This window comes from Etheostoma spectabile, chromosome 14, assembly GCF_008692095.1.
Source record: "Etheostoma spectabile isolate EspeVRDwgs_2016 chromosome 14, UIUC_Espe_1.0, whole genome shotgun sequence".
Classification (NCBI taxonomy): domain Eukaryota; kingdom Metazoa; phylum Chordata; class Actinopteri; order Perciformes; family Percidae; genus Etheostoma; species Etheostoma spectabile.
In genome coordinates this window covers 1,002,469-1,027,829 of record NC_045746.1, presented here as the reverse complement: position 1 = coordinate 1,027,829, position 25,361 = coordinate 1,002,469, and the positions used below count along the sequence as shown (strand labels likewise).

The 25,361-nt window shown below is 42.5% G+C and overlaps 2 protein-coding genes across 6 annotated transcripts in view; one reads left to right on the top strand and one right to left on the bottom strand.

Annotated features, from left to right (window-relative positions):
- The window catches only part of dtnbp1b (dystrobrevin binding protein 1b), a 37,416-nt gene extending 37,161 nt beyond the window's left edge, over nt 1-255 (top strand). For all 4 annotated transcript variants that reach the window (XM_032535026.1, XM_032535023.1, XM_032535024.1 and 1 more), the window contains exon 4: nt 1-255. This exon is cut by the window's left edge and continues 1,474 nt beyond it. The gene's annotated coding sequence lies outside the window, so the exon portion shown is untranslated.
- Nucleotides 256-867: 612 nt separating this feature from the next.
- Nucleotides 868-25,361, bottom strand: part of jarid2b (jumonji and AT-rich interaction domain containing 2b) — a 105,506-nt gene continuing 81,012 nt past the window's right edge. Inside the window, exons 5-18 of one of the 2 annotated variants that reach the window (XM_032535002.1) lie at nt 22,724-22,942; nt 19,181-19,425; nt 12,443-13,889; nt 10,609-11,156; nt 8,434-8,526; nt 8,031-8,149; nt 7,820-7,890; nt 7,524-7,638; nt 7,213-7,318; nt 6,927-7,109; nt 4,857-4,987; nt 3,965-4,151; nt 3,584-3,691; nt 868-3,335 (exon numbers count right to left, since the gene is read on the bottom strand). In XM_032535002.1, coding sequence (XP_032390893.1) covers nt 3,114-3,335; nt 3,584-3,691; nt 3,965-4,151; nt 4,857-4,987; nt 6,927-7,109; nt 7,213-7,318; nt 7,524-7,638; nt 7,820-7,890; nt 8,031-8,149; nt 8,434-8,526; nt 10,609-11,156; nt 12,443-13,889; nt 19,181-19,425; nt 22,724-22,942 — 3,794 coding nt within the window. In that variant the 3' untranslated portion in view covers nt 868-3,113. Of the gene's footprint in view, nt 3,336-3,583; nt 3,692-3,964; nt 4,152-4,404; nt 4,657-4,856; nt 4,988-6,926; nt 7,110-7,212; nt 7,319-7,523; nt 7,639-7,819; nt 7,891-8,030; nt 8,150-8,433; nt 8,527-10,608; nt 11,157-12,442; nt 13,890-19,180; nt 19,426-22,723; nt 22,943-25,361 lie in introns of those variants that run through there. The other variant, XM_032535004.1, reaches the window with a different exon arrangement.

The window sequence follows — 25,361 nt, the reverse complement described above, 5'->3', positions numbered from 1 at the left end:
CACACACACACACACACACAGGAGAGTTACCCATTGCCATTCCTTTGACCAATAATATTTGGGCAAACTTCTCCTTTTGAACGAGGACCAAATCCCTGTTTGGACTGCGTGCTATGCACTGGACAACACCCAGAAGGTTAAACTTTATCCAGATATATTTTGTATAGTTGTGTGATGTGACAGCATTACTGATTCCAATCTTGTCCCCTGCCTACAGTTTCTGACTTGTTGGTAATAAATGTTTCTCCCACAGCATTGTTTAATTTTCATCGAAGCATTTCAGGAACAAGTGAACAGGATTTAGTGTTTTCCCTTGTGGGCTCCCTCTTGATTTACAGTACAGTCCTGCCTGAGCACTTTACAAATGGAAAGCGGACATGGCGAGGGAATGGATAGGTGAATAAAGAAAGCTTCAAAATACAGTGGCTTTATATATACACTTTATATATATAAGATTACACTTAAAATTATTACGGTGAAAACCCTGCCATCATAATAGCAAAGCGCCAAGGTCCAAAGCGCCTGGCTTTTAAAGGGAATGACTAACTTCAGACTACATCAAATACATAAAAAGGTTTCTGACTGGAAAGTGGACTACTTTATTGCTGAACTATCACTTTAAATATCACACCCATTTAGGCTATTCTTTGTGATCTTTTGATAACTAATGTTATATTGTTTCACTTCTACTTACTGAGCCTCCCCTAAAACAGTTTAGAGGCCCCACTTTGAAAACCTCTGCAAAAAGAATATTTCAGTCCAACAGCCCTTTAATGTTACTAGACTCAAACAGATAAGAACTTAAGAACTTCAAATCTAAATTCTGAAGCTTTCAAAACCATTTGCACACAAAGAGACACAAGCAGGTTGCAAAGGAAAGACAGTGAATTGTCGTAAGTTTTTATTAAACCTCAAGTACAAACTGCAAAAGTAAAAACTGTCAATATAACCAACATGAGACACTCTTTCTGAGTGGAGGGAAAGGCCGAGATGCGGCACTAATAAATTAAGTCACCAGAGACCCCACTGTGAGAAAGTAGTTTATACTGTAGAAAATGGAAGAAACAAACACAAAAAATGAAAAACAAAATCCCATCAGAATAAAATATATTGTAAGGCCATAAAAACTTGACAACCACCGTTTTATGTTGAAAACACCCGACTTGGTATTTCATTAAATAGTCCTAAAACAGTTCAGTCTTCTGTGAGGGACGACAACCAACAAACTGGATAATAGGATTTTTCCTTGACAGTCACCACTGGCAAGCTCAGTGCAACATGAGTAGCTACTACATTTTTGTTGAATTTTCAGTAATGAAAATGTAAAAACCCATTTTTTTAACATATTTTTTCCCTTTTCTTTAAAAAAGTAAAGCTAAACAAACAAAACTAGGTTGGGGAGGGGCAGTTGTTGGCTACTCGATATCTTCTTTCTTAGTGATATAAGCAGCACTTAAATTTTATTTATACACGTTTACCAGAGCAACCCTGTAAGCGTCAAACTCACACGGATGAAGAAAGGGAAATGTAAGGCTTTTTCTTCATCAACCACTCTCCTCTGGAACTTTTTCTCTTCTCTAGTCCTTCCTTCCTTCCTTTCTCACTTCCTTAACCCCAGCAAAAGGCTCAAGTATTTAAAGTAATTTACAGGATTATGTACAAAAAAAGTTGATGTTTTGTTTGTGTTGGACTTTTTCCTCTCTTTAAAAATCACTCATCATATATCTGGAAAAGAAAAAAAATGCTAAAGCCAAAAAACAAAGGACAATTTAAAAAAAAACAACCAAAACTTAGATTTCACATTTTATACTCTTTGACTAGTGGCTCTACTTGAGATAACACATCAGACCAACAAAGTAAAAAACACACAAAAAATAATTATAATATAATATAATAATTAATGTTTACTGGTACAGATGAAACAAGAGGACTGGAAGAATGGAATGTTAACACGATTGCACATCTAGAACCAGAAAAGCCTCAAAGCCTTTCTGCCCTGTGGGGTGGGGGTGCGTGAGCTAGCGGTTAGCCGACAGCAGGCGCTAACCCCCAAATGTTTCTTATTTTTGTGTTATACAGTAATTATAACCAACAGCACCAATAAAATGGATCTCCTCGCCAAGTATCAGGCACAGTTTTCACTTGCTAGCGAAGGAGGGATCCCTCCATACTACCAGGAAGTGAGTTGAGCGGTGACCTTACACAGGTCAAGCAGCTGTAGTTCTGCCCCCCTCTCATATCCACCAACGAACAGAAACATCCACAATGACAAAAAAAAATAAAATACACAGAAGACTTCTTGCAAATAAACTAGCAAAAAACAAAGCTAAAATTCAAAATAGGACTTGAAAAAACAAATAGCCAACCAACAAACCAATGTCTGTCTTTCAAGTTTTTACCTCGCGGCACCACCCCCCCTTTCAAAATAAAAACAATGCAGGAGCTGCATCAAGAAAGAATAAAATTGTTAAAAAAAGGACTCTTCTTCCTCAAACCAAGGACAGAGAGAAACTTTGGGTAACTACTTGATGTCATTTTCCTTTCACAAAACTGGAGAGGGAGAAAAAAGGCCGCCTTTTTCCATTTGTCCCATGTTCACAGTTCAGTGACGCATGATGAGAAGGGACGGGGTTCAGTCTCAGGGGGAGATGAGGGCAGGAAAGAGTGATGCAAGAAGAAGGTAACAAATGTAACCCATTTCATTTGAGGGAAGATGGAGGTAAAGGGTAAAACCAGGCCCATCAAGTCTTCTTGTGAACGTTACACTTAATGCTTGTAATGTTGTAAAGGATGACTTAAGGAGGGACGGGGGGTTTCTAAAATTAAAATCCTCCAGAATAAAAACAAATTCTTCTTTCACACTAGTGCAAAAAAGACATCTTGCTTTCCTTTTTCTTTTCTTTTTTATAAACAAGCCTGTCATACTAAGTGGGGGGATGGGGGGGAGAACTGAGGTCAGGTAAGGGGATTTTCAAAGCTCAAAAACAATCAATAAATCTTAAAAACTGGGTGGTGGTGGAGGAGGGATTGATAGTGATCCTGCCTAATGTAAAACAAAACACGGCCGTTTGGGAGTGCACAGCCTACTGGGTGGTGATGTTGTGGCGTCCCTCTCAGGACACAGCAGCAGCCTTGGGAATGTGGCTGGAGGACAAGCGTGCCAGGGACACCTCCACGGTGGTGCGCTTTCGGGGGCCACGCTTGGCCGGCGATGCTTTGGCGGGGCTTAAGCCATGGCAGGGGTCCCCCCCTACTGCACTGACGACAACTCCACCACCTGCACTCTTTAACATGGCCCGGCCACACACCTGGTTCACCAAACTGTTGATTTGCTCCTAATTGGAAAGCACAGAAGTAATACCGATTAAAAATTAAACCATTTACATGTTTTATATTTTCATAAATCACCTTCTCTTACATAATGTGTTCATCTATAACCTATTCACACATTGTAGGAATTACAGAATGAACACAGTCATGCTGAAAAATCTACTTCCTGGAACAGTGTAAACTGAGCTGATGTCTCCCCCATTTGGACAGAGAGAAAACTGAACCACAGTGGAAACAAGCGGAGGCAGCTCACCTCATCGTATCGGTACATCATCTTAAGGCCTCTGCAGGACTTGTGCTTCTCCACGTAACGCAGGGCACACTCCAGACAGAAGACAACATTATCAGTTTCCTGAACCACCTGCACAGACAGAAACCGAGCCAGAGATCTTAAGAAACCTGACAAAACGTCTCCCACTCCACTGTCAAATTCGTATTTTTGCATTATATTACAATATCATGGCTTTCAGTTCAATTACATTATAAAATTCCATCATTTGGTTGATATAATTTGGTTTAGATCATTTAGAAATATTGGGCCATAAAAAGCACAGGATATGTTCTTGCAGTGTGCAGTTAAATCCTCGTATCCTACAACCACGGTGTGTTAAACTCATGTGCCCTCTGCTCTTACCATGGACAGGTAGCAGAGATGCTGACAGATCTGGCAGCGTCTCTCTGAGGACTCCAGTGCCAGCCATTTCCCGCGGGGCTTCTTGCGTCCCTCACCGGGCCCTAGGCTGCCGTCATGTGTGCCGTAGCGGGCGGAGGAAAGCAAACCTGCCTTGTACAGTTCCTGCCGTTGGCGCATCTCTATGTTCCTTTTGGACAAGAAAGATACATGTTAAGTTTAAGGCATTCAGTGTAAAGAGACATTACCCCTCCTTCCACTGCTAACTCCTGATCGCAATTCAGACATACATTTTTAGATTTGTATAAAACAATGAAACAGATAAAAGTGTTTGTGCTTGATACTTACCGAAGACTTGACTCTAAGAAGTGACCGAAATGGTTCGTCACAATGGTAACTCCCGCACACTTTTAAAACTACTTTTGTTAAACTAGTTATTTAACTTTTTTTTTTTTTTAAATTTTTTTAAAAACAATTTTCTTTTTACGTTCAATTATGAATAACATTCTACTTGGATATTATTGTAGCTGAACTTGTGCTGAAAAAAGTCAATGGACTTTGACTAAAAATACTGCTTACATTTGTTTAAAATCAGAGCATGCCAAACTCATCTGTGTCTGAAAATATCCTCAAACCTCATAGGTTAGTTGAATGTCTTTTATTGCTCTGTGAAAATGTGAGTAGTGGGACATCCTCTAATGAAGAAGAATGGTATTGGCAAAGGATAAAAGTTATTGAGATAAAATAACACACAGTTATAGAAAATACAGTATGAATATACCCTTAATGCAACATTTAAATGCAACATTTTAATCTGCAGTTCAGAATAGTATTTGTATATTTGTGTATATGTGTATAAATACGAGCATATGCCGGGACCACTGCTGCTTCCTACCTGAGGTCTTTGAGTAGGGCGGAGATGGTGGTGAGGAGAAGGCCATTGTCCCTCTTGGATTCGGCTGTGGCAATCTGGTACAGTAGCTTCTCCATGGAAAAGGGTTTGGCTATACGACGACATTTCAGGTCCTGCACACAAAATCAGAACAGATTACAAATTATGGTTCTCAGTAAATCACTAACGTACTGTTTCGATCAGTGATGTAGTGGAGGCTAAACGCACGTAAACGCCGTTTATGCACCTCTCAAAATTCGGAAATGGCGTTTACCCACCTCCAAAGTGCGTTTATCCACCTCTGAATAGCCTATCTCCCAAAGCCATTCTAAATTAAGCTTGTGTCGTTTAGTTTATTGTTCATTATTAGTTTCATAGGTTGTTAAACCTAAGAAGAAGTCTCAGATTGCCCTGCATTACGTCAGTGTTGACCAATCTCTTGTGGAGTTTGGTGATATTCCCCCGTGTCGCCTTCCAGGCAGCGCTGCGTGGAAGGTATAGGGTTGGGCACGGTTGGGTGCCTTGAAGTCACGATCGCAGCGGCCTTGAAGTCGACGCTGGGGGATTAGAACATCAAGTAGTAAGGATCTCCTTTGCTAGTCAGTAGCTAGTTATTGTTGTCGCTCTAGCTGTTACGGTAAACGTTTCTATGGTAACAGCAAGTTTGACCAATCAGAAACGTTGCTGGTATGCTTAGGATTGTGGGTAATGTAGTTTTTCTACGTAAGATAGTGGATAATTGTTTTTCTTATAATGTTACAAGGTTGATATACAGAAACTGGGTCAGTCTACCTCGGATGGTTTATACATTATGGCTGATAATTAAATTCTTATGGAGAAAATCAATGGGGGTTTTACTATGTATTTATATATAATAAACTCCATCATCACTATTTTGATAATTGATTAGTTGGTTTGAGTAATATTTTAAAGACAAAACTAAAAAGGTCTTTGATTCCAGCTTGTTAATGTGAATATTTTACACATATTTTTGTTGTCTCTGTTTTGTCATTTAGTAAACTTTATAGATTTCAACCATATAATTCCTTCTTGAGTCTTTTTAACAAGAAATTCGATTAATATATGAACTGAACTGATTGTGTGACCTGTGAGGGAACAATGAAACAAACATGTCATCAGGTAGGCCGTGGGCCCCCTTATCGGTGATCGCGTCGTGGTCCACCTGATCACAGAATTTATAGTTTACTCACCTCTTTTTTTACCACTATACCTCTTTCGATGTGTTTTAATGTGTAATATTTTCTCATCATCTGAAAGACAGCACCTTTCCCCAACACACATCTAAATACTGATATTTTAACTGATATTTAATGAAGTAAGAGTCAAGCAAGTTGACTGATATGCTCCAACCATGCTAATAATGTCCTTCAGTGTGTAATACTGAAATTGTTTGCAGTAACCACAGACTCTGTACACTCAGATCAATATTTTTTTGTCTTCTCCTGTACCTCATCCTTCAGTAAAAGATGTTCACCACTTGGAAGAAAATGTTTCAGGCAGTGCACTCAAATACAGTACATTGTATAAATGTCAACCCTTGGAAGCAATCTTTTCTGTGGCTATTATGATGGTATAGCCGATGGTATACGTTCTTCCATCCCCATAATGACAGTTAGGAACATTATCTTCTCCTCTATTAATGCTATAATGAGGTCCAATGGTCCAAAGGCTTGCTCATGTTCACATTAAAAAAATCTAAATACACCCCCTGGGAGAATTACAGCTGAAATTACTCCTTAAAGTTCAACACACTGGCTGATTAGAGAATCAAGCTTTAGGTTTTAAATGAATTAATCCATTTCCGTTTCAATCAACGCTACATCACTCAGAGCTTTAACTGCCACTGCCACAGGGGGGCAGAGTTGTGACGCAAAATAAAAAATACATCATGTATGTCCAATCTGTAATATACACAGTCAAAACATTCATTCCAAAGACATCTAAGAGACATTTTGATTTTATATTTACAAAAAATGTTTATCCCTTATTACACATTTTGTTTTCCACATGACCCTTGTACTGATCTGCCCATCCATTTATTTATATTCTGACCTTTGCAGCCTGGTAACCCAGGCTCATCCAGTGCGGTGTGGCAAAGTGCACCGTCTCTGACACGCTGTAGCCACAGCACACTTTAGAGACAAAAGCACCTGGGTAGCAGACCACAAACTGGCCGCTCCGCTGGACCGTACGGTAAACCGTGATCCCTTCGCGGCACAGCACCTCTGGAGAGATCTGGAAGATCAATAAGGAGGAGAAAAAGAGAACAGCATTACATTTTTGAAACCACATTTTTCTTGGTAACAATGTGGTTACGGAAAGATTAGAAAACACAGACCATGATGTTCTTTTCCAACATTTCTAGTCCTGGGGTGCCATTGGCCTGAAGCAGTGTATGGACCACCTTGTCCAGCTTAGCCTTCTCCTCAGCAGGGACAGAATACCTGTGGGACAAATACACAGAGACATAAACAAACATGGAAAGAGCCATAATACATTCCTTCACATAAAATGATCGGTTGGATTTACTCCTCTTGCAAAGAACTATCCACAGAGAGGAGACTGTATCAAAGGGGAGAGTTATATTGTTATTGTTTTATTGTTATCATGTATACACTATACCAGTGATGATGAGAAAAAGAACCTTACCAAATGCAATCAGCACCAGTGTGTAAGTAATCAACATATGGAAGGCGATTTTGGTCTCGAGACCAGCATGAGGTAGAAAAGATCATGCCAATGTTAAGCCAGGGAATGGTCACCCCTGGGGAGACAAGAGGGGTTTAAAGAAAGAGAAACAAGAACATAAGTTATTTCTAACTGCAAATTACACAAACAATGATCATTTTTGCCCTATACATGTATTTTTCCTGTTGCAATTTGCAGCTAAATTATCTTTTCTTTGAGTTTAATATTGAGCGGCTACAGCCTTTATAAATCCTTACCAGGCACAGCACCCAGATGCCTCAGAATGGATCCAGAGTTATTGGGGAGGACAGTGAGGTTCCATCCATGTCTGAGGAAAAGATGAGAGAAGTTGGACAGTGTTACTCCCAGATACCCCATGTGAGATTAATACCAGTGGCCTTCCGGTTAACAAGACAGGACTAACAGTCTTTGAAGTGAGTGCGGTGTTAAGTCCTATGAGCTACTTACTTTGAAAATGGCTCTGACTTTCCTGTGGGGAATCCGCTGCCGTGTGTACTGGTGTCCACCTTCCCACAATGCACCGCCACATGGCTGTCTCTCTGCTCCACAATCCTCCAATACTCTTCCTGCAAGAAGAAGAAAGGAAGGAAAGCCAATCAGTGAAAGAATGCTGCAGGAAGCAGGATACAGGTTTCAGGTGTGCCTCATATTTGGTTACGTCAGCTGACTAAACAACGGTTGCTAGCTGAGGTCAATTGAAAAACAATAATACTTAATATTTAAATGAGATTTACATCAACATAGATAAAAACAAATGTCATCTGGAAGGGACTACATTTTAAGATGAGCCACAAGAAACTCTTAGAGTAGACAAGTACAAGTTGTTTAATCAAGACGTTAGCATGCTAACCTCAACCTCAGCAGCCCCTGGTTCCTTGTTAAAGCACATGGTCATGGTGTTCCGGGCTATCCTGAAGAAGTTAGTCAAAGACACAGATTTCCCCTGCAACAAAGAGGTATTAAACATTATGAGTCACAGGTGCAGCATGCTCCAGACTTCACTCCAAATATTTATGGTCTTCTCTCATGCTTAAACAACTGTAGGGAACGTGAAACGAGAGTGGAGCGTGAATAAAACATGAGCCAAGAAAACATTGCTGGACATCAATGAACTGCAAGTTCTCCTATTTTCCACCACATGTTTATTTGAGTAAAAAAGTCCGCGGGAAAGCATTACGGTCAAAAGAATGTACATGCATAGACAACTCTACATGTGTATGTACTGTATGTGTCTATATGCGACTCCACCTCTTTGCCTCCCTTACAAGCCATAGATACATTTCCCCCGGACTTGACCCCCTCTAGCATTGACACTCCCACAGAGAAGCTTAGAAGGCTACCATCAATCTACTGGCTCAGACATTAAGGCCCTGCTGAAAGATGACCTTGCAGATTCCTAATCCTCACAGTGACAATTTGTCTCTCTTGTCTTTTTTTCCTTTTTAGGTAATCCAGATGTTTTCAACAAACAAATTGACCTTATTACAATTTCTCTTATTAGAATTACAATAGCTACAGGGTTGTAAAATAAGGCAGTTAAATAATACAGTATAGCAGTGACCTAGTAAGCAAGACTTTTGTTAGTCAGTAGCAGCACTTGTCCAAGCTTTTCCTGCTGTAATTAGAGTTAATTATACTCTTGACATGCACTTTGTTCTCTTGACAGAAAAAGTGAAATATAACCTCCTCTTGGGGGCCACTTCTGATGAAAAATGCATACAAATCTGAGCTGTGGAGAACAGTGATGGGTCATATTTAGACAAGTCTGTCCTGTCAGGATGGTGACAGACATTCATATGTCACTAGATTGAATAGTTCTTCTATAATTCAGAGGTCTATGGACTGTATTGGGTCAAGCGTGTTGACAATATCTCAGTTCTTCAGAGGGAGGGCACATGGGGGGGGCAGAGGGGGCAGGGGTGAGGGGAAGGGCTGGTTTGGGGCTGCCTTCTCTCTGACCTACATTTTAGCCAGCCAGAATCAACACAGCTGCCAACAGGCTGGGTAGGTGGGAATACAGCTCATGTGAGCACACGCACAGGGTAAATACTACTGACCACCTTACCACACAGCTGCACAGAAATATTAACAAACCCACGAGAGGTGCAAGGTACATCTTTGTACTCAACACCACAGTGACATTATTCTAAGAGAAGCCCATCCATAGTGTGTTGTAAACATTTATAGCATAGCTTAGCTCCTTCTGAAGACAGGGTGCATATTTTTTCACTTAACAGGCACAGCAATTTCCAAACCCTCTGGTGTTTCATTTTAGTGGTGATACTATGAAAAATGTAGGCCGTTTGCACCTCATGTGTGACTTTAGTCATAATTCAGATAGTAGTGAGACAGCAAACATCTGGCTGAGCAACATTGTGGCCTTTGAAGACTGTTGACAACAAAACACAACTGAATATGGATGGCAACCAATGAGAAGGAAGGAAGCACCCATGTTCCTATGCCTCAGTGCTACTGCTGATGCAAAAATGGCTAAATGTAAACTTCACAGCGAACGCTATAATAATTTTTTTTAATTAATTACATTTTTAATTTATACTATACCTTTTATTGATAGTGGGGCAATTACAATTTATACTCTGTAAGCAATCACCACACACAGGCCTGAAATACACACACATGCTCAGGACCTATTCATGCACAAATGGAGAGATGTCAGAGCGAGTGGGCTGCCAGTGCTGGACCAGCGCCCTGAGCGGAGGGAGGGGGAGGAGAATGCCTTGCTCAAGAGCACCTTGGCAGAGGCGCTGTAGCTACAACTCCACACTCCGGTCCGTTAGGGGACTTGAATCACCGACCCTCCAATTCCCGACCCAACTCCCTCCGGACTAAGCTACTGCCAGCCCCACCCCTAATGGATTGACCCTGTGGTCAAAAGACGTTAATGGTTACTAAATGACTTAACTTAAGATCATAAAAATTATTTTAGAAAGAAACCCTCATGCACCTCTTTGTCTGTATGGTTCAAATATGTGGTACAAACAGCAAATGTCTCCCTCATCCTCACCTTGTTAATACATTTGTGCTGGTCACTGAGAACGCCCCTGTCCTCGTCCTGCTGCTGTTGCTCCTCTCCATGCTGCCTGTCCTCTTTGCCTTGTTTTTCCTGAGCGAAGAGCCGGCGCCGGCCCGCTTTGACCTGAGCCTCCAGTTCCTTCAGATGGTGATACACTCCATTGGTGCGGTGGTTTCCTGTTGCCCCTCCCACTATCCCACCTACTAGCCCATTCTTGGGCTCATAGCGCGGCAGCACCAGTGCACTAGGTGCTGAGGAGTCCGAGAGTCCTTCCAGAGGGCCCCGGCGCAACTCCAGGTTCTTTTTTTCCTGCAGCACCTCGGCCTGCAGTCGCAGGCGCTCCTCGGCGCTGAGCGAGTCATAAGAGAGGATGTACTGGAGGTACGCTTCCTGCAGCTTGGCCAGCCGGTCCTGCGCTGACTTAGGGATGCGCAGAAGGTCAGCTAGCTTGGTCCACTTTTTCAGGTCCATCACTTGCTGCATGCCGCCCATATCATTAATGAGCTGGAAAAAACGTGACAGGTCCACTTCACAGCCACCTGTGTGGAGCAGAAGAACAAAGAGAAGATTGATTAAGGAAAAAATAAGGAGTAAGCTTAGTGGGGTTGTGACAGTTCCAACAGGACTCAATGTGTCTTGATTGATTCAAATCAATCAAAAGGAGATATTGTCACCTTCAATAACAAAAGGTTTGGCCCACCCAACACTGCTATGTATGTGAACTATGTGTATAACAATTTGCTGCATGTTTTTACTTAAATTCAAATTAAAAAACAAAACAAAAAAATTAAATCAAGAAGAGCATCCGCGCCATTGGCTAAACATGCATTTCCGTTGAGCCCAGTTAATTTGATTTGAAACAGTCAATTGGGTCATCACCTTTCAAAATGATCTGAACCATCATTGTGCCAAACAAATTCTGTCAATTTAAAACTGATCTGCTGGGCACAATAAAGGAAGTAATTTGGAACCAGGGTATCCCGGCTGGCTGAAGCCATTCCACCGCGGTTGACTGGCTACCAGGTCTCTTTGGCCAACAGCTGCATACCAACTATTCTCACACTGGGCTAATTGGAATATAGTGGTATATAAAAGCAAAAAAAAAAACAGCTCTGCACTTGCACAATGCAAGCCAGCGAAAAACTAATACAAATCTACAACTAAATGGGCATGGGGTGCATACATATAGAAAACTCATACAGTGTCTGTCTAAACTGGGGCTGTTTAAAGGCTCATAAAATGCTGATGTAATTGTGAGAAATGGAAGGTAAAAGGACAATTTGGAGGAAATATTGTTTTTTGTGGCCTGCCAGGCCCCTAGCCAAATTGTTCCACATTGTTATTGTCATCTTTAAACAGGAAGATAAAATCGGGCGGAATGCCACTGAAGCTTTCAGAGCACCATTGACACCAATAGAAATAGCAACATTTGTGATGCCTGCTCGACTTTATAGAGCCCAACAGGAGTAACAAAACACAGTTTAAAAGCTGCAGGATACTGAGAAGGTAAAAGGCAGTTGTTTTGTTTCAATACATGATTCTTTTCATATACTGTATCTGTAACCTTTTCCCATCTTTACAATCAACAAAAACTGTGAAAGAGAAACAGCGTAGACAGGGCTGAGACGAGGCCTCAGTTTGAAACGGGGTGTCTGGGTTTAATTCACTCCTGTAAAATCAATAGCTCTGGTCCTCTGTAGCAGCCTGCAGGAAGAAACCTGTGGCTTATTGCTCAGTCAATTCTATCAAGTCAGGAAAGAGTTTTGTAGACTAAATTGAGCTGTGCACATATACATATGTATGTTCACCTGTTTGGCTAACTTACCAATGACAGGAGGCTCATCCATGGTAATGCCCTGAGATTTGAGGTGCTTGCGGATGCAGGCCAGCCGCTGCACGTTGGGCCCCCAGCGCCGGCCAAGCATGTGGACCCTCTGTACCTGTGTAACAAAACGCATCTCCTCGCTCAGTTTGCACTCTGGCCTCCAGTCGGTTGGTGGAGCCACGCGGCACATGCCAGCCACCTCGGCCTGTTCCCTCACCGCATCCAAGTACACCAGAGGGTCCTGGAACTCCCGCGGCACTGGCCGGAAGACAGGGGCTTCACCCAGTGCTGCCCATCCATCTGGCCTGCTCCGCTGGCGCTCCCACTCCTTTTCCTGCTCACGTTCCTTCTGGCGTGCCATCTCCTTCTCATGCTCCCACTCCTTGTCACGATCAGTGGGCCGAAAAGCTGCTGGCTTGAGTCCGGTGTTGTTGGTGGATATAAGCAGAGAGGAGGTGGTGGAGGAGGACACAGAGGTTTGTTGGGGGTCTGAGGTAGTGCTGGTACGACTGGGGTTCTGTGGCTGATTCTGGCCTGATGAAGGGGATGAGGAGGAGGAGCTCCGACCGTGAGACCTGCTCTGCTGCTGCGCTTGTCGAATCAACATCAGCTTGCCGGCTGATGCCCGCTTGGGTCGCTGGTTCACCGGCTCCGAATTGGCTGCTGGTGTAAAAGGAGGCGGGGTGTGTTGAGGAGGGGTACAGGGAAGTGGAAGTGGGGTAACAGGAGGACTTTGTTTAGGAGCAGGGGATGTGACTGATTCATGTCCATTAGAAACTGGAGTGGTAGGGGTGGTGGTTTGTGTGGCAACTTTCTCTTGATTGGCCGCCTTCTTGCTGCTGCGTGTCTCCAGGGGCGTGGGTTGAAGCTTGGCTTTCTTGGCTTCAGTGCCAGTGGTTTTGGCTTTGTGATCAACAATCCCTGTCCCCACAGAATTGAGGACCACCTCTAGACGCCGCTTTGAGTTACGCAGTCCCTCTCGACCCGGGCACTCCCCCTGCTGATACTGTCTCTGCCCGTCCTCCCTGGTCAAGATGTTGTGCCGCTGCCCATTTAGCCTGCCGTTGAGGCGGGCGGTGGCAGCCACATTGTGCAGCCCATTGGATAATAGCACCTGTTTGCGGGTTTTTGCATTGCTGTGGTGGGCTGGTGCCGCTGCTTTTCCTGAGTTGGCCAGCCCATTGCTGGCTGCTGGCTGGCTGTGCTGATTGTGATTGTTCGCTGACGATGGTGTCGAGGCGGCGCTGTTGTGTTTGTTGCTGTTGCTGAGTTTGGTTTTCTTGCCCAGTTCTTTCTGTTTGGCTTTGGTGTAGGTGACGTGGCCCTTGGACACGGTGGCTGTGTATTTCTTCACAGTTTTGGACGGCAGTCGGAAGTCACGGCTCTTTTTGGCACCACCGACAGCTTGTGCCGAGCCCGCCCGCGTCAGCCCATTCACTTTAGAGGCCTGAGAGCAACAGAAAAAGTGAGAGAGAGAAAGTACATGTTAGATGAGTAAGATAAAGAATCTTATCACAATGATGTGGATCAATCATATATTTGAAGTTATTGGGGAATGTATTAGAAATCAACAAACATCTCTGAATGTTAACACATTACAAGTTAAAAATACTATTGCAACAATTATAGCAATACATTTTCCAAAATGTACCCACACACACAGATAAAATTCCATTATCAGAAAGCATGACAAGACAAATGCAAAAATCCACAATGAAGAGGCAAACATTCAGATGCTAACACTGCAGTAAAACATTTGGCCGGTCAGACCAAGGCTATTTGTGGAAACCTACGCTATTCATTAGAGAACCAATCAACTGTCCTGATTACTATACTTTCAAATGCAGTACACTTTTGTAAACTGCACCTCAAACACAAAGGCTGAGATTTGGAAAAAGATATTTGCAAACCAAAACCAAAACCACTACATCCCGAGATAAACAACAGTTTAGAACGGGAAGAAAATGAAAGAGATGACATGAGAGGGAGAGCAAGGATGGCTTCTTGGTCTCTGCTAGCAGATGGCTGGACAGTATGAGGCAGGGTCATTGGGATGGAATCAAATCCCATCCGGGTGCATAAAAACAGCCTTTCATTTGCTATTGGTTTCCATAAATGCTATAATTGAATGTGCTATGAATAAAGCTCCTGTTTGTGTGTGTAGTTGAGAGAGATAGAGAAAGGGACTGTGTATGATTACATGCATGTGTGTGAAGTATTTGAGCCCCAGCTGTAGCTCAAAGGTTTGGTACAGTGGTGTCTGGTTCCTTTGTTGGCCCACTGGCTACAGCCGTGGGTAGAAAACATGGTCACCCTCACTCTCAGTGCAAAGAGCTCCACAGTTGGCTCTGTACATGTAAAAATCCATGGCATAAAATTAAGTTGTGTTTAAGACGCTAGTCTAGCTTTTTCCGTCTTTCACTCAATCACTGCATTCCCTGCATATACATTATTCCACTTATATTTCCACTGTATGCATTTCTGCGAATATCTACATCTCTCTCCTCCTCTTTCTTCTTTATTGTTTTCATGGCCCACTTTCAGTGCTGACAGGAGTTTCTCTCCCTTTTCCTTCTTGCTCTGCCCTTTCTCTCGTTGGCTCATTGGTGTGTGTGTGTGTGTGTGTGTGTATGTGTGTGTGTGTGAGTGTGAATGTGAGTGAGACAGAGAGAGCGAGAGTGAGAGCAAGACGTCTAAAGTGTAAAGTAAAGAAATCTTGTAAAGATTAAGATCAGTATTTGGCTGCCGAGATCTGAATGGGTTGAGCTGGAGGTCATGTTTCTGTAGTTGTATTAACATAAAAAGGTGCTATCTCATCTTATTGTATTCAATTACATTTTATTTTCAGAGAAAACAAACTCCTCTTTATGTTTTTATTCATCTAAATAACACATGCAAAGGAGGGAGTACACACACTTCTACATAACCCATCATGGAGCCCTGATTGTCATTAGAAAAGTTATGATCATGTTTCACTGCTATCCAACTACAGTTTCTGTGTGTCTTATTGTCCAGATCAGCTTGAAGTGAACCACAGAAGAAAGGAAGGAGGAGGGATGGGAGAAATTGAGTTATCAATCACAGTCGGGGCGCCACAGGAGGAACGTGACAGCCGGCCCATTGACAGGTTTGCCTTTGAAGGGCTCTTGTGTCACACTAGTGTGCGTGCGCGCGCATGTTTTGTATTGTGTTCATCTCAGGTGGCGGGGGGCCGACACAAAGACCAGGCCATTAAAAGATAAGGGGGGACTGAAACCTAAACCGGCCTCCGTGTCTCACACACACACACACACACACACACACACACACACACACACACACACACACACACACACACACACACACACACACACACACACACACACACACACACACACACACACACACACACACACACACACACACACACACACACACACAGAGAGAGAGAGAGAGAGGGAGGAAAGAAGGGGTGTTGAGAATGAGTGAGGACAGGGATGAAAGGGAGACTGAAAGAGATTTCAAGGCTGTAAAGCAAGAGCTGCCTAAAGAGCACTACTGTTACATGATACAAATTACATGATATTTGACCTTTCGTGTCACATTATGAGCATCTCTCACAAAAAAGCTGCACACCATCATTGTGATTTTACTTATTTAATAATTACCGACCTGACGCATTATCTCACAAAGTTTAAACTGACTTATTTTTTATTATTTCCTCAGCCAAATCCATGCAAAGTTTATTTAGTGTTAAACTGATGCTGACGTAGTAACTAACTGCTAAAGCAGCAGCTGTCCAGATAGCTACTGTATTTCCCCAGCCACAGTTTGCTGACAAAGCACTGAATCTGACAAACATGTCATGACAGTTTCCTGCCACAGGAGGGCTCAGGGTACCGGCTCTCTTCAGGCTCGGCATGTCTCCATCACTTTTCTCTCTTTAATTATTTGGTCTGGTGGCAAAGGAGGACGGCAAGGGAGCAGTGATAAGAGGAGAAAATACAAGGCAGAGTGAAGAGGCAGAAGCTAGTTTAGATACTTTGCCGGGGACGGAAGGAAGGGAAATAAAGAAAAGGATATGGAAGTTCACTCATGGTAACAGCCACTGGCAGAGAGAATGCGATTAGAAGTGAGAAGGGGCGATGAACAGAACAAGAAAGACAATGAAGCCAAAGGGGGGAAAAATAGAAGACACACGCAGCAGGAGACTGTTCTGGAGTGGATTTTGGTGGCATGTGAGCGGGGAAGGGGAGGGATAGAGAGGTGGGTCTAGATGACATCATGTGTTGCTATAGCCCAGCTGAGGCCTGGCAGGAAGATTTTTAACAGGCAACATCTGCAGGAGCCTGCCGGCTGAGAAAAAGAGGGAGGAGAGAAAGAGACAGCGAGAGAAGGCCAGCCAAATAGAAGAAGACAGGAGAAAGTTTAACCCTTGCAAAGCCCGGCTGACTGACAAAGAAAGGGAGATGCAGGACAGGTGGTGCACATTTTTAAATCACAAATAGCAGGATTTCTACTTCTTTGTCCGATGTCTAGGTCAACCTGAGGTACCGCTAGTCCTGAATGCCACCTCATTAAAACATTTATTATTAAACATGAAACTACACATCAGGGCTATTTTGTGATTTCTCCAACATGTTTATTGTAGAGCTTGTTGAAGTGTAGAAAACATGTGGCAAGACGAAGAAATTCCCAATAATGTTCTTTTTGGGGATCTAGCATGTCCATTGTGCAAACCTCCTCCTCACTGTGATGCTCTCTTTCACCAGAGGAAATGGAATATGAAATATTGTAAACATCCTCACTTGGGGTATATAGTCAATGCATCACACAGCTTGATGGCATGCAACATATCCATCAGGTGTTATGGTGGTGCGATGACTATCAACGGGTTAAATTCTATGCTGAACTATAACTCAATTCCTATGCCCGAGTCATTTAGCCCGAGACTGCCGGAACACCTTGAAGGCCAGGCATAAATCCAGCTTAAGCCTTTTTCCCCCTCTGCTGTCTTAGTAAGAAGCGATGCTATGCGGCCCTGGGCAGGTTGACTTTTAAGCAGCTAGAGAAAGGTCACTACAGCCTGGCACTAATAAACCACCCAAACCCAAACACCCACACACACACACCTTTTATAAACTAACAGCGAGAGATCTACATACAGTAGCTGGCGAAAGAGGATTGCTACAAAATACAGGAGCTTAATTAAGGATGGCGGAGGACATACAACTAAACAAGAAAATGCAGAGTCCTTTTCAAATGATGCAGAGTCGGCTAAATGGTTTGGCAGTGCACACCCCACCTGCGCTCGCTGCTGTCTGCAGCTGCTTTGCTGACATCTCTGCTTTATTTAATTAAAATGGATAGAATCATATTGTTTTATAAAAAGGTCCTGTTACAGATTCATGTTTTGTGTTGATACAAGCTGCTATTAAATTAAGCAGAACTGAATCACGGTGGATTGAATTATGATAATGCCTTTACCCTTCGGTTTTACACACACAACCCCGTTTTACGGCTACATAATCACTTAACCTTTTATATGGCTTAGCCTGTATTTTCGCAGTTGGTCGTGTGTATAAATGTGTGTGAGCCTTGAACACACATGGTTAACACACATACTGTTCATGCTAATTGAAGGGAGTAATGGAGGGAGGAGAAAAAAGCACTAATCCTTCCAAATGATTGGAGCCATGTTGTCAAGGGCAAGATCTGTCTGTTTGACACAGTAGCAGTGTGAGAGCAAGAGAGAAAGAGAAAAGAATGAAGAGAAACCAGAGATGGAGATATAACGAGAGAAAGGTGGAATGAAAGTACAGGAATATAAAACAGAACACAGCATGAGAGGAGTCAAAGGAATAAGCCAGGGTGCCAACAGTGAATTGAAAAAAAGAAAAGTCGAGGAAGAGTGATAGAGAATGAAGTTTGTCTTAGCAGGCAGTCACTCTCATTGAGATTCATTATTGGTTTTACTGGATAATTCCAGACACTTTGAAAACCTGAAGCACATGCCTGAGTCTGCATCAGCAGCAGCACATTACAACATAAACAACACTAAATGGAAGGTTGCCACTCAAAAGGAAGGAAGTAAAAGGAGGAGATAGATTATGAGAGAGAAAAAAGTGAAATGCAGTGACTTAGCAGACAATTGCTCTTGACTTGCTATCGTGATCATACGGATGCCAGTTTTCTGACTAAAGCCACCTTTGCCCCCTTTCCTCCATCTCCTCCTCTTTTCACTTTGTTGTGTTTCTTGAAACCTGCTAAGTGCCATGAAGAGGGAGGCAGGCTTTCACAGCCCCTAGCTAGCACTACTAAATATAGCTGCAGTCGCAGCAGGCCAAAACACAATCATTACTCTCCCAGACACAATGGGCAGGAGAGGAGAGGAGAGGAGAGGAGAGGAGATGAGAAGGAGAGGAGAGGGCAAAGGAGGAAATCAGCAACAAAATAAAAAGTATTAGAGAGAGATGCGAAAGACACAGGATGGTCATTGAGAGGAAAATAAAAGAGGATGTGTCAAATAAGTAAATGAAAATATGAGTCAAGAGCAGGGAGGATTCCAAATGGGCACAATAGCCAAACAAGCATTCTGCATCTCGAGCCTCTCAATACGGAATCCTTTCCCTGCATGCTACGGTCACATTTTTCAAGCTATTCTGAGGAAGCTATATAAATGCTTTCATCCTTGCCTTTCCATTTGATATTTAACATGTTATGGCATTGAAATACAAATACCAGGTGCCCATACAGTACCTGTTTGCGTAGCTCCTCAGCAGCTCTCCTTGGTGGCAGCCCAATGGCTGAGCCTCTACTGCTGGCCAGGGCCTGCTGTTCCCTTGCATGCTCCCGTGCCTCCGCCCGCTCACTGCGCTCCCTCAGCAGGGGCGGAGGTGGAGGCGGAGGAGGTGGCAGTGGTGGTGCAGGCGCATCCCTGCCGTGAGTTCCCGCCTTGGGCCTCGGACTCTCCCTGGTCCCAGCTTTACCATGGCTGTTGAAAACTGGAGAGGGAGAAACAAAAGAATCAGGTGTGTTGCTTTTATGACTCTTAAATAATGTGGGAAAGGAGGATACAAAATACAACAAACGGATCTCTTATTAGATGAGGGGCTATTCACAATAGCTAAAATTACATTTGGGAAAATGGTTTAAGAAGAAAACTACCATCTAAATTGTAGGTTTTCAGCTAAATAAGGTGGCAATATTGCTTCTTGACCAGTGGTAATTGATGAAGCTAACTGGTTTTAGTTGTCTATCTTCTCCCAGTATACGAATTATGCATGTCTTCCTATACATCCTGAAGATAATGGAGAGACCTTGAGGTTTCTCTAGTGTTAGGGCTGTGCTAGGAGTGCAGCAGCATGACAGACTCTGCAGTAAAGTTTTGCATGATTCACTGTTGGGATTAAGGAATATATATGGTATACTGTATGCACAAATTTTATTTTGCACACATTTGAGTTCTACACTTCAATTCCTAACATGCACTAGTCAAAAGTAAAGAAAAGAAATATTGAAGCCACCGTGAAGTAAACAGGAAGCAAGGCATAAATAACCTAGGACATATACTATGTTTTTTCAGGCTACTGTCTACCTACGCCAATGCCAATATGGGGACATATGTCTCAATACCCCCCTGTAGTGCAGAATGGCATATAAACCCCTGGAATCAAACCACAACGACCAAGTGGAAAAGCCCACACAAACATTGGAGCGACAGGGTTTTGGCTTGCATATAGCCCTCAATCAGTAAAATATGCATGATTTAAGGTGTGTATGAAACAGTCTTTGTACCACAAGTCAATGAACCTGTTCAAAATGGACATAGACTGCATCAACCCCATGGGATCATGCTAAACAGCTTGAATGGCAGCGAGGCAATTAACACACATTAAATAGCTCTCTCTTCAGTTTTTATGAGGCTCAATTTAAAGTTTCATGGCATCTTAACATCAACAGGCAGTATGGAAAAAAGATTTTATAGCACAACATATACAGTATACTCTGAAAAGCAAGGTGTGTGTTTGATGATATCCTGTGAACATTTTTTTGAGCATCAGTGCATGTTTCTGTCTGCAGGAGTGTGCATGTGCTATACTGTATGTGCTTATCCTCCACTCATATCCACAAGTGAGCGTCTGCGAGTCTCTCGGGCCCCTGGCTCTAAAAAATGAGAGAAATCCTGACATTTTGAGAAGTGAGCTAAGCAAGAAACTGAGCCCAATAAAAGCTGTTTAATTTAGCTATGTCAACATGGCACATGGCCGAGTGGGAGAGACAGAGCGCAGATGAATGGCCTACAATGTAGGGCCTTTCCTGTCTCTCTTTACCTCCCAGAATAAAATGTTTCTCTCTCCTTCACTAATTCTGTTTCTCCTTTTTCTCAACTACTGCTCCCTAAGAGCCTATATAAGCCTTCTCCTGCTGGAGAGTGGCCCAAGCTGCACATTAAAGTGTCACATTTGACACCAATCTTAAAACCACAAAATATACTAAGGTTTGTGTGTGTGTGTCTTTGTGTGGGTGACTGATCCCCAACACAGCACAACCACTGTCAGTGTTGGAACAATGATCCAACCTTGACTGTGGGCGAAAACCCATGTATGTAAAAGTCTGTTTCTGTGTCCTTAACCCCCTCATCTCTATTGTCCCCTACAAAGTATATCTGCCTAATGCCTTCTTATCTTTTTATTTAGCATATCACAGTGAAGGCACCAAGCTGCTTTGCAAACAAGTGTTGGTATATGAGATAAGAAAGGAGACTAAACTGTCCTCATGCACACAACAAGCCTGGATTTGTTCAAACACTCACTATCCTAGAGTTCATGCTCTTCATACAGATATGTACATATGTGCAGTTTCAAGCTACAGCTACACTGATGAATGAATGAGAGGGAAGTATATGTATCTATGTTTGTTTTGAGGGGTAGACACAGTCAGTGAACTACACAAAGGCAATACACAGTTCTCCAAGAGTTCAATTCAAGCAAATCTATGGACCTCTCTCCCTCTTTCTCTCTTAATCACACCAGTCTCTCTCCTCCTCCACATTCCACTTGGGAAGATGACAGAGGAAAGAGCTGAGCAAAGAGTTCACCTTCTGGCTGCGATTCTATAGACTAAGGGGAGGGAGGGACAGAGTCAGGGAGGGACAGAGTAAGGGAGGGCGAAAAGGAGAAACCATGAAATCCAGTCGTTGCTGTGTGTGGGAGGGGGGGGAACACCTGGCCAGAAGGATTGTATGTCTCAGAAGTCTGCCAGGGAGGGAGGGAGGGTCTCCGGGTTAAAATCAGATCTATATTGCTCTGTAAAAACCTATAGGAGCAATCTTTTGAATTCTTTCAAATTTGACCTAATACACTGCAAAAATGACTCCATCTAATCAATGTCTATCCATAATTAAGAACTAAAAGTTAGCTTTTCTTAATAAATAAAGATGCAGTGTACTGTTTTTTATCATGTTGGGAGTGGGTCTCTGTGTGTGTGTGTGTGTGTGTGTGTGTGTGTGTGTGTGTGTGTGTGTGTGTGTGTGTGTGTGTGTGTGTGTGTGTGTGTGTGTGTGTTCATCCAAATGTCTACATGCCCCAAGGGGCACACGTATGCTGTCACTGCGCTGTATGTGTGTCAAGGGCCCCCGACCAGCTGTTGCAGTGTGTGCATAAACACCTTGTTAGGGCTTAGCAAGCTAAGTGTTAATTGGGGTGGAAAGAGTTGATGTGCTGCTCTGCTATCCCATGTGACCTACCCTGTCTCTGCAGTGGAAAACAAAAGTGCAAACTTAGGAAATTGCTCACATTCACACAGAGAAACAAGCACTACTACTCTGTCCTCTGTGCCATGACACATTCAGTGTTCCTGTTTGGTCAGAGTTTTTCTCTTCCTCTGTTGCTTTTCTCCGTTATTTACTCTCTCTGTAACCTTTTTCCAAAATGGACCGTTTCATTCTTCTAGTTATTCTGCTGGTACATCACCCTTCACTCCTGTTCTTCCTTTCCCCTCACCTTCCTTTTCATCTAGCTCTCTCCCTCAGAGTACCCATCTTTTCTTCCTTTTCTCTCACTTTCTTCCCCCCCAAGCGGCACTCCTGCGCCTCTTCTATTTAATTTTTCCTCGTTAACTCATCTTTCTCCTCAGACAGTAAACACAGGCAGGATCTCTGTGACCAATGAGACCAATTGAAGACATTCTGTCTCTACCACAGAACTGCTCCTCTTCATGACTGCATTTCCCATCAAGCTCTAAAAATATGTATGAAAGGAGTCAACTTTATACAGGCTTATTTCCCAGCTTTATCCTTACCATGCCCATTAAGCGGCTGTCTGGCGGGGAGCTTGCCCTTGCGGGGTGTCGAGTGGCAAGAGGAGAAGGCCAAGGCTTGGCTGTTGCTTCCCCCACTGTGAGAGTGGATCCCACCTCCATTCCTCACCTCCTCCTCCTCCTCCTCGTCATCGTTCTCCAGGTCCTCCTCCTCCTGGGAGCTGCCAAAGTAGGCCATGTTGCTGGGCAGGGCCGAAGAACCTGAGTGCAGAGAGGTGAAGGAACGGAGAAGAAAGGGACATGGAGAGGGAGATGAATAATAAAGAGGTAGGTCGGGGAAGGAGGGAGAGAAAAGAAGAGGAAAAATTACTATTTGAAATAAGAAAGAAAAACACAGCTTTACTGTAATTCTGTTGTTTATCTTCTTAATCTTTCTGTTAGTAGTAGGGATGGTTCTAGCAATATGAGTGTCATTACTATATACAGTGTAGAAGGAAAGGGAGGGGATGACTTGCAACATATTCTGATGGCTAGAACTGAAGCCAGAACACTGGGAGTATGAAACAGGCCACCTTTCCACAGAGGTGCTCAATGTTGACAGTTTTATTAAGAAATATATACTGTACATGTACTCAAATATCTAACTCTGTTCAAGAGTTGCTTTAGAAAACTAAAGAGTCACTGCTGAGCTAATCCCAAATCTGCCACTTTCACTCTTCCAAAACAGGATTACTGTCAATCTCTCCCCCTATTGTAGAAGAAAGCCAATGTTCTCTCTCTTTCCGTTTTCTGTCACACTCAATCACTTTCATTGTCATCTCTGAGAAATCTAGCTCAATACGTGCTGGAAGGAGGTAAATGGTGTTTGGCAGTGGATAGCCTATAATGTTACCTCAGTTAGCTGAATGTACACACACACTGTCATAAAAAGGTCATAAAGCCCAAAGCTATGTTATTAACTCTAATAATGTTGCACTCGTAAATCGGTGTGCAAACAGCTGGTCCACTATTACAGCTGCAGGAATAAAAACTAAGGCAGGCTTGCAGAGTGTAGCAGCAGCGACTGGAACTATACAGACAGACGTACGTACAGACAGACGTACAGACCCACGCCCACATCAGATTATTTTTTCATTGTGCTGCATCATGCCTCATTGTGCTTCCAGAAACATAAAAATATTTTCAGCACTAGGCTGATTGTGGTTACACATGTAAAAAGTAAGAACCAGTAAGAAGAAGATAGAAGATGTCTGCAACAGTGGCCCTTCCATATACACGTAGAAGTATGGGCAACACAGCTGATTCTTTGTTAGCCATGTACTGCTGAGGAATAAATGAAAGAAATGAACCCTTCCTCAGTAACATAAACCTGTGTATATGCATGCATGTGTGGCGAGACTAGAAAAAGGCAGAGTTGGCAAAATGTAATAAAATAATTTTTGATCTGTACAATTAGGCTTTGTAATGTTATAACTGTGTGTTTGTGATTGTTGATTTATATTTAACAGGAATGTGTGGTTATGCAACATCCTAATAGCTTTGATTAAATCTGGTTGTGAGCAGGAAACACTGGATTTTATGAATCCTTTATAAATTGATAGCATGAGCAACAACTGTGGTCTTTATTACCCTTTTTGGGGCAGTGCTTAAGGGCATTAATGAGAAGCAATGCAGGCTTGTATGTCAATTAAAATAATGTTAACCCTCTGAAAAATAGGCTGAATTTAAATAGCCAGCTATACAGACCACTTACAATTCCACACAGTAAATACACAATTAGCCAAACCAATTATTTAATTGCCACTCTTGTTTTAGAGGGTGCTGGATACTTATCTTAGAATTTGCACATTCAATACCTTTCTCAACTGGTTTAAAAATGTAGAGATGGCACAAGTATGCCACCAAACTAATTTAATTTTCTAAAATACTTACACAAGGGATAAATTGTATACATATCGGAAAAAGTAAAAAAATGGAAGGAAAACTTCAAATACTTTATAGGGTCTCTAAAAACAGGTTTTAAATTGAACATAAATCAATGAATACATGTAATCAATATGTGTGCAACGTGACTCAAACACATGCAAGTGGACAATGGAGTTTGGCTTGGATACACTCAATACTTAATTGACACCCTGGCTAAGACTGGCCTTCTCTAATGACAAAGAAGACTTAACTGGTGGTAACCAGTACCATGCATTTCAAGGTACTGTTGAATACTGAAGCATTGTCCTTTAAATAGACCACACTGCAGAGTTAAATAATAAAGAGAATAGAAAGTAAGAGTACTTGAGGCAACACTGGATTGCCAAAACTAGAAAATTCCTGTTCTTTCCTGACCAACAAACTACTATGAGTCAACTTCTTAAATATTGTTGATAGATTTTGGGCTGCTTTTGTGATGAGGACATAAAAAATAAGAATATTGAAGTCATTATTACAACTTCATTTTCATAAAACATAAGCTACACTATTATTCGCCAGTTAAGGGACCTCTGGTTACTGCATGTCACATCACATGTATTTTGAAAGCTTATTTTAAATTTCATACTTGCATCAAAGCTTTCTTAAACACTAAAAGATAGAGCCTGGTTATAATAAATATGTTTGTGCCTTAGTTCCCACTTTTTACTCAGCAGCTCCGCCAGTTTCTAATAATCTCCTCAGAGAATTGCAGAAA